At 28.9% G+C, this 9696-nt stretch overlaps 1 protein-coding gene across 1 annotated transcript in view; it reads left to right on the top strand.

Moving 5' to 3' along the window:
* Window positions 1-6554, top strand: part of LOC136976249 (protein pellino-like) — a 58305-nt gene extending 51751 nt beyond the window's left edge. The window contains exons 7-10 of the mRNA XM_067271471.1: window positions 846-944; window positions 2554-2769; window positions 2883-2998; window positions 5274-6554. Coding sequence (XP_067127572.1) covers window positions 846-944; window positions 2554-2769; window positions 2883-2998; window positions 5274-5400 — 558 coding nt within the window. The 3' untranslated portion in view covers window positions 5401-6554. The remainder of the gene's footprint in view (window positions 1-845; window positions 945-2553; window positions 2770-2882; window positions 2999-5273) is intronic.
* Window positions 6555-9696: the final 3142 nt, after the last annotated feature.

The raw sequence follows: 9696 nt of genomic DNA on the forward strand, positions 1-9696 counted from the left end.
ATTGTACTTATACTGTAATATTTAGCATTTCGATATTTGATTAAAAAATAATTTGACATTTAATATCAAAGTTTTCTTTGGTAAAACATTTTTCAGAGAGTTAAAATATGTGTAATTTTTGAAAAAGTTCTGTCAACATTAACTGAGCTGAACAGGAATGAGAAGGCTTTTGTAGAAAGGTTACTGAGTACAGTCATGATCTTTGAATAAGTTTGTCTGAATTTCACAGAATTGTGACTCTCTTCTGACAAATTTTCAATTAGGCTTTAGTTGCAGACTATGTTAGCAATTAGTACATAATTTTCTGAAAACAGGTACAGTTAAATTTCATTTTGCTACAAAGATTTGGGTCAATATGATGAACTTGCTCTCAGAAAACAGAAGCTGAATGTTGTCATTCATATCAAGCAGTTTTCAGTTTTTGCCACACATCACTTGCAACAAAAGTATGCTCAGGTTGAGCTTCAAGCTTGTAAATTAATATGTAGATATCAAAACACAGAGCCTATAGTTTTAGCTCCAATTCAAAGTTTTTGTTTTGTACAAAAGGTGACAGGTAGCAAATCTCTCATCATCAGATAGTAGAGAAATCCATTTCTTCAAAGTTGGAAGATATTTCAGATTGTGCAGCTTGGAACCATGCAGCTCATAGTGTAATTACAGAAACATGTTGATAAAGCAGCTGCTTGTTTTCCTCTCTGAATATAATTCAGAAGAATTATTTTTCTGCTTCAGTACTTTAACAGTTACTGCTTTCACGCAGTATTAAACTGAAATATATTAATTAATTATTATTATTACTATTATTAATTTTTGAAGTAATTTGTTTTTACCTGCTGTTTTAGATTGAAGAAGATACAAATATTTTACAAGATGGAACTTTAATTGACCTCTGTGGAGCAACTTTATTATGGCGTTCAGCAGAAGGCCTTAGCAGATCTCCAGTAAGTATTAATAAAAATACTGATGGTATTTTTGTGATCATGTATTAAAATTATATCTAATTAATTTATAAGGAAATAGCTATGATTAAGTGTGATGATGATATTATGACTATTATTAAAACATAAACATGAAGTTTTTCATGCTACAATATAGAATTTAATTTTTTTGAATAAATGTTTTACAGTATTTAAGAAAAGTTGTGTGCAGATTGAAATTTTGCTTAAATTTTTAATAGTATTTTAGATAAAATTATAATAATCCTGTAGTAACAGTAAATGCAAGACTTTACTTTTATGATAAAAAATTTTACAAAAATCTCAATTATTGTTAAGTTTTAATGAGACTTCTGCTTTTTTTTTTTTTTTTTTTTTTTTTAGTATATTATATTCATTTAAATTAACATATTTTATTATAAACCATAAAAAATTTTAATCATAGATATGAAGTGGATCTATCAGTTCAGGCATTCATTAAATAGAATTGACATCTCTTAAAACACTGAACATTCTTAAAAAATCAGTAATGAAAACAGCACCACATTTCTTTCAAAACTTAATTTTTATTATTACGGCATTTCCAAAAATGCAGTACATGACCTAGTAGTAGTATACTAAAAAAAAATGCTAGCCTACAGAAAACTTAAATTATAATATGAAACAGCAGAAAATTATAAATTTCTAAGAAAAATAAATATGTTTTAAACATTTCATCATTATTCAAATTATTTTTTTATAATGTTGCACAACAATCAGAAACACAGTAAATTGCTAATTATGATGGAAATTGTCATGTATATATGACTTATTTATGCATTCAAAATGACTTTCAAGAAAAATATTCAAAGTTATCAGCTGGGAAAGCTTGGCAAGACTGTGTTATACATTTTACGTATTAGTAACAAACAATTATTAGCAATTAAGATATTAGTGAACAAACAAGTATATTTTACTATCTAATATAAAATATAGTTTTGGTAAAAATTATTGGTTTTCTAAATTAGGATAAGTTATTAGTTTTCTGTAATTAAGTAACTTGTTTACAAGAGAGATTCTTACAAGAATTTTTTTCAGTTTTGCACTATTATCCTGCATTATTGAGTAATAGTTAAAAACATTTTCATTGGTATTTTCAGTTATTTGTCTCAAAAATTTGTTGGTTGGGTTTTTTTTAATTAACTTTCTATGATTATTAAATTTGTGTGTGTAAAAAGTCTAAAACTTTTGGAAATTTCTCATATTGGTTAACTTAACTAAATGATTGTTCTGTTTGCTATTGATGATTTAAAATTTTATTATAACTTTTTATATTGTGGAAATTATAATTCTATTTGTTATCATAAACTGTTTTACTGAAATGACTATCATTTTAAAAATATTATACTTTTATTGTATTAGAATTGTTTATTGTTTTTTCTTTTTAACTCAACTAAACAGCTGCCATAATTAATAGGGCTATAGATGTATGTATCAATATATTGGGATTCAGGAAGTTTTATTATATCTAGTGTTTTTTTTTAATTTGATTTTTCTATTTTAGGAAATTAATTTAGCTATGAATTGAAAATATATTTAAAAATTTAAATTTTGACATTTATTTCATAAATTTAAGACAAGGCAACATCTTGAAGAAAAATTGGATGAATTAAATGCTGGAAGACCACAATGTCCAGTTGGACTTAATACACTTGTTATACCACGCAAAGGAACGCTTTCAGCAAATGAAAAGCAACCTTATGTATATTTAAACTGTGGACATGTGCAAGGTTTACATGACTGGGGACAAGAGAAGAATTCTAATGTTCGTATTTGTCCCATATGTTTAGAGGTATAAAATTTTTATTTATAAACTCGATAAAATGTAATTACTGTTGTTCTTTAATAAACATAAAACTATTTTTTCCAATAAGGTGTACTTATTTACTACATGTAATTAAATAGGTTGGACCTATCGTGAAATTATGTATGGGTATTGAACCGGCATTTTATGTTGATATTGGACCTCCAACTTTTGCCTTTAACCCATGTGGTCATATGGCATCAGAGAAAACAGTAAAGTAAGTAAATTGGGTTAAAACTTAAACCAAAAAAGTTGTTCTAGATTTAAATATAAATATTTTTAAAAATTTTTATACAAGTAAAACAAATTAGTTAAATAAGTGTTTGTTTCTAAAAAAAGTAATTTTGAACTCCTAATTAAATTTTAGATTTAAATATGACAAAATGAGATTTTAATCAATATGACCTCTGAATTAAATATTTTCAAGTAAGCATTTATAGAGGCTTATGTTAAAAATAAAGAAAAATTATTTATTATATTTATAAGAATAATATATTAATGAAAGATTTTTATTCTATTTAAAAATATATTGTAGAAATTCCTTGAAATCATTCAAAATTTTATATTTGATCAGCTAATAATGTTAGCATGTAATGTTTAGTTTAAATATAATAAATAATTTTAAATATACAGTCAAACCTGTTTTTATGCGGTGGATAGGGACCGCATTAAAAAAACGCATTAAAAAATCGCACGAAACTTCACGAATGGCTGTAAAAAATAGTTTTCGCAACACAATTAAAAAAATATTTTCTTATGCGGTCAACAGGGACCGCATAAAAAAAGTCTCACATAGAAAATAACTCAAAACCGTACGAAATAGAATTTATTGACAACAGATGTCAGCACTTGACTGCATCGTCTGGTCTATCGTCTGTTTTACATATTTTTGTCCAGGTGGTGTTTTGTTGACTTAAAAAGTAAATTATTTCATTTTTCGCATATTCATGCAATAATATTACTATAATAAGTTTATTTAGCTATAATAAGTCAACGTGAGACATGACGAATCGCACGAGACTAGTCGTCAACTATACCGCACAAATAAAAAAACCGCACAAATTAAAAATTCGCATTAAAAAAATCGCACATAAAAAGAGCACATAAAAACAGGTTTGACTGTATATGGATAATAGGTAGCAGTATGCCATATATTATAAATTGTCATAGAAAAGCGAATTAAGAAATTGTATTATTATTATTATTTAATCTGATTTCAATCCATTCAGCCCCCTTGTTGTTTAAACTTCATTCCATGTGTTTTTGGTTGTGATGACATTTAAAAAACTTGGTTTATTGATGACATGCATATTCAACAGCCTTGAAAGTCAGTAGCACATTGTTTATTACCTTCAAAATGAGTCCCTTGTATTGCTACAGTCTCTGTATAGCATGAATGTCTTGTACAAATAAAATTTTCATTACATGCAGTGCCAAAAATGTCCCAGTGGTGAGTTTTGGTGCTAGTTTTTTTTTTTATGATGTCATCTTCAACATGTTCTCAAATGCCATCAGGCCAGATTTAGTTGCATTTGGACTGCTGAATATCTCTAGAGAATGTTAAGTTAGGGATATTTTAGTTATAATTACCTGGTATAATAGAAATTTTTAAATTTTAATTTTACAATAATTTTAGACATTTAATTTTTTATTTTCAGTCATAAATTGTCAAAAATTTTATTTTACAAAGAAGAAGAAAAATTATTATTATTTCATATCAGAATGAATCTTTATGTTTTCATTTAGTTTTTTAAAATTTTGTTTTAGAAAATGATGATATATTTTCTGTTTTGTTCCTTTATTAATTAAATATATTTATAATTTTTACTCCATGTATATATAAATTTTTATTAATAAGTTGTATATTTGTTTAATTTGTATTTACTATAAATGTTGAATAAATTTATTCAAAGAACACAACTATTGGAAATAAAATCAATATTATAAAAATTTTGTAATAAAATAAATTTATATAAGTAAACCATATTTTGATGATTTTTATGGAAATTTATTAGTCATGGTCAAAAGTTTGGAAATTTCATTTTGTTTCAATAAGTTTTAATAATTTTGTTATCAATTTAAACAAATGTTAATTGTTATACAAAACTGATCTAAAAACATCTCAGAATAAAAAAGAGAAATCAGTATTTGGAATAAAGTTTGTTATTTTTCTTTTCAAGAAAACACAAACGATTCTTTAAAAGTAGAAAGACTTCATTCCTAATATTGATTTCTTTTTCTTCTTATTTTGAGATATTTTAAGATCAATCTTGTTTAACAATTAACATTTGTTGTTTGAAAAAAAAATTAAGAAACTAGAATATTTCCAAAATAATTTTGGCCTTGACTGTATATCTATCGACAAGAGTTACTAAAGCTTATTTAACATAGAAAATGTTAATTTTAAGAAAAATAATCAATTTTTAATTTTTGATTATTTTTAGTTTTATATGCATATTTAATTATTTTTGTATTAAATTTCTTTATTTCAGATATTGGGCATCAATTCCTATACCTCATGGTACAAACACCTTTCATGCTGCATGCCCATTCTGTGCAACACCATTGTCTGGACATCCTGGTTATGTGAGACTTATATTTCAAGATCATGTCGACTGAGCTCAAATACTTTTTCTGGAGCCAACACAAATCGGAATTGTTGTTTATATATAAAACAAATTATATATATAGTCTTCTGACAGAAGATACCACATTGGTAATTTATAAAAGACTTCAATATCTGCCAGTATATCATAAAAGAACAGATGCCAAAAACCTGTGATCCTGTTCTTCTGTGCAGGAATTGCCACCTAGCACAAAACACCATTATTCAGACTTTGGTTTCAAGGTTCTCTTCACGATTTTTCTTCCTTTGGTTTTGTGATTTGAAAAAGATGGATAGTCAAGTACACCAAGTCATTTTGTGATTATTTGCATACAGTGGACCAGTTCAATGTATTCTATTTACGATACATATTGCAGATTTTCTTATTTAATCATGCTTGTTTCCATTCTTTGTAAACTTTATGATCAAGTTTTTCTCCTCATATTTCGCACCATTCCTATTTATCATATTATTCCCAAATGAATTTTGAAATGTTATCATTGAAAAGGACATTTTATGCAATTAAATGTGTATCTGTGTGCATATTGATAAGCTTTTTGAAAGTAAATAGTGATTTTTGTGGGTTTTATTATTTTGTTTATATAATAATTATTATTCATATATCATTATTATTATAGAAAATGACAATAGTTGTGAATTATTTTTAGTCTTCTGATAGAGATCAACATGTTAGATCTCTTTGTGATGTTTTACAAAATACTTCACATGACCATGGCAAGTGTTCATATACCAAAAAACAAAAAGTAAACTAAGATTGTTTCTCATTTCTAATTCAGACAATCCAAACATCTTCCACTAGAACAGCAAAACTTTATTGATATTATTTTGAACTGTTAAGAGAAGAAAAGAAAAATTTCTGTGACATCCATTAGTTACAATTTATTAAGAACTTTATTCAAGTTTGTACATTGTTTACACTCTTAGATTGTTTATGTGAAATTCAAGTGTTCAGATATTCAGTAAAGTGTTTGCTTTCTTGTTAATTTGTGTACAGTGTTGTAAATCTGGTCACAAAATTTTGATCTCAGCAGGTGACCTTTCTTTGGAAATCTGCAGACAGAAAGAACTCCATTAACAGTGCAACAGTTCCAGATGCAATTGGATATGTGAACATTCAACATCAGATAATAAAATAAATTTTTGTGCAGATTGTCTTTATTCTTTTCTTCATATACATGATAAACTTCAAAATGACAAAGTTAATCAAATAGATAAATTAAGACTTAATATTATTTTTAACAAACTTGATATTAACTTTATGATTACAATGTTAATAATTTTGTTTTTGCTAGAAGCAGGATCCTTACAGACTTGGAAAGTCAGGGAATACCCCGAAATCATCTTTCGCTCTCCTCCCTTTTGATCCCAACACGTCTTTAATTTTAAATTCGGTTCGGTATAGGTAGGTCTAAGAAAATTGGAGCGACCAAACAAATGGAAAGATTTGTCGCGCTTATATCTCGTAACCCATAAATGATAGTCTCACGATTTAAATTTTGTTGGATAGAAGGTTTACGTCCGTGTTTAAAATGGTGGGGGAGAGGTAGCAGTTGCGCTTGAGAACTGAAAATAGCGATGGGTACAGCATTTGGCCAGTGAAACTTTGGATGGCGAAGAGATAAAACGTCGAAATCTGTGTTGATTTGTTCAGAACGACAGAATCTACAATATTAGCAATAATAACAAAAAAGCCGATAACTGTGCGAGTCGAAGAAATTGCAAAGGAAAGTACGAACAGAAATGTAGGAAACATATTATTGGAAAGAAAAATTGAAAAGGAATCAGAAAAACCCAAAATGACTAATGCAGATTGTATAGAGAGCATAAGAAAATTCAGTGCATCAACTCTGACGCGAATATTTTGAGTGCACCGCTACCCGAACTGATAGATATTGACTTGGAATGTGATAACTAATAACCGGATTTTTGGGTGCTTTTTTACTCCGTTTTGGGTGCCAGTTTGGGTGCTTTTAAATGTTGTGTTATTAAGGCAAAAACCAACAAGATGTACTACATTTACAAACTACGTAATTGTTTATTTCAATTTAGACATAAAGATGAGCATTGAAATGGTTACTGTTGTAAATTACAATGTTCTTAAAAGTTTCTCGTTTGGAGGATAGAATGTCTTTATGTAAGGAAAAAGATTTTTTACGTCGACCGAGAGTAAGGGGGACATGTTTCAGTTTCACTCAGAATTCTAGTTCAGTGCAATCCAGAATATTTTTCAAATCGGGATTTTTTTGATAAACTAGATTTGAGTTTGTCCAGGGCAAAACCGTCCAGTACGTCAAGCGCCTGACTTAAACATTCCACTGATCCCGCATTTCAGTTCCACGTCTTTCCAGCTCGTTGATTTTATCCACCAATAACTTGTATGAATGCAAGGAGTAGAGCTCTGTGGTCATACTGGATCAACGACCAGTTTCCCGACACTGTCGACGGCCGCAGCATCACCAGGAGGAAGTTCGTTGATAAACGCATTAATTTTCTCGAAGTTCTCGCAGTAGAATACCACGCTGTGTTTATCCAAGACCCCCAACAGATAGGGTTCGTTGAGTTCGTATTTTCAAGTTGGTTCATTTTAAACAAAATTAGTTGTACATAGCACCTGGTCAGTGGTGCAACAAGAATGTTCAGCACGTACCGTTTTGTGGAATCCGTTGTTTCTTCCAGTATAAACACCACAGGATTGTTACCAACAACGTCCAGGTGCCCCTATAAATATATGCTCGAAATTCCTCCTTTTTTGTTTGCTTTCTCTAAAGGAGTTAGATGAAAGTCGAAACCAGATATGGAAAGTTTAGGGGCATAAGGCCTCGATTAATTACATACGTACTTCGATTTGCACCGGAAGTCACGTTATTTCAATAAAAAATATTTTCCCCTGAAAGAAGTTAATGACCAGTACGACTCGATTGCTGACAGGAAAAATATGATTTACAGGGGCAAGACACTACTAATTGAGGTGGAGATCATATATTTTAAATTAGATAAATTAAAAATATGATTAAAAATTGCAACCTGGCATTGTGACTATGTTTGATAAATGTTTTATCATTGTCTAACACGGCATTATTTGCAAAATGATTGTGAAAAACAAGGGAAAATTTCCAAAAAATTCAAACTATTGATAGGTAAGGAGTGAAAAACAGGAGGAAACTGTTTCTAAAATGGCTACTGTTGTAATAAATAACAATCAAATAAGAGCAATCGCAAAGTCAAATTTTATTTCAAAGAGTATAACAAATATTCTGTTAAGCTTAAGGCTGAAAGCGATGGGAAGAAGTTAATCCACGATTTTTCTGGGGAACGAAAATGCTGGTGTCATTTCAAACAAAACTACGGGAAAGTCAGAGATTTAATCTATTCTCGATGAATGGACTAGTACTAAGAAGAAACATTACATTAATCTTCATGGAAATGACAGCGAAAATTATAATCATGATTTAGTTCTCATTTTTAATTTGTATCCAACGTGTCATTGACTGAAATGGACAAGAATTTGAGATTTAACAACAAAATCTCATAACCATCTGTTATGAGATTTTGTTACAAAAACTTTGTATTATTAATTATTATAAAATGGCAAATACTTCATTTTGACGGTAATGATAATTTTATTTTTAAAAAAAATATTAAATGCTAATTACGTGTAAAATCCAAATTAAACCTGACCTCTCTCTCGGGATGTGATACACGACACTTCTCTATCTACCCACTTGACTCCCTTGACCTTTAACCACTAAAATTTAATAGCATCAATGTCACTTAAAAGTTACCATGCCAAATTTTGTTTCTCAATCTTCACCCCAGCCCGAGATATTAAATGAAATAGGAGCCAACACACACGAGTATCACGGAATTTTTTTTCTGTTTTTTCTTTTACTTTTTTGGGTTTTGGAGGTCTCAAAACGTGGAGATTTGCAAAAAAAAAAAAAAAAAAAAAAAAAACGGGGGAGGGGTTAAATTTGACACGATTTCATTACTTTCCCTTGTTATTTGTACATAATAGTCTGGATTGAAAAGGAGAACAAAATTTTGTTCACGCGTATGCGTTGTCTCATATTTTGCTTTATATCTCAGGATTCCACTGATCAAAAATTTTGAAATTTGGAAAGAATAATTTTAGGTATATGGCATTGATGCTATTAGCCTACATTTTGGAGAGTATAAGTCATGGGGAGGGCATGTAGAAAAGCGTAGGGTTCCTATCTCGAGTGGTGTTAGATGAATAAAAATTTTACTCGTTATTGGAATTTTCAATTTTGTAAAAAACTTGCCTCTAA

The sequence above is a fragment of the Centruroides vittatus genome, unplaced genomic scaffold (assembly GCF_030686945.1).
Source record: "Centruroides vittatus isolate TY-2023 unplaced genomic scaffold, ASM3068694v2 contig_4, whole genome shotgun sequence".
Taxonomy (NCBI): Eukaryota; Metazoa; Arthropoda; class Arachnida; order Scorpiones; family Buthidae; genus Centruroides; species Centruroides vittatus.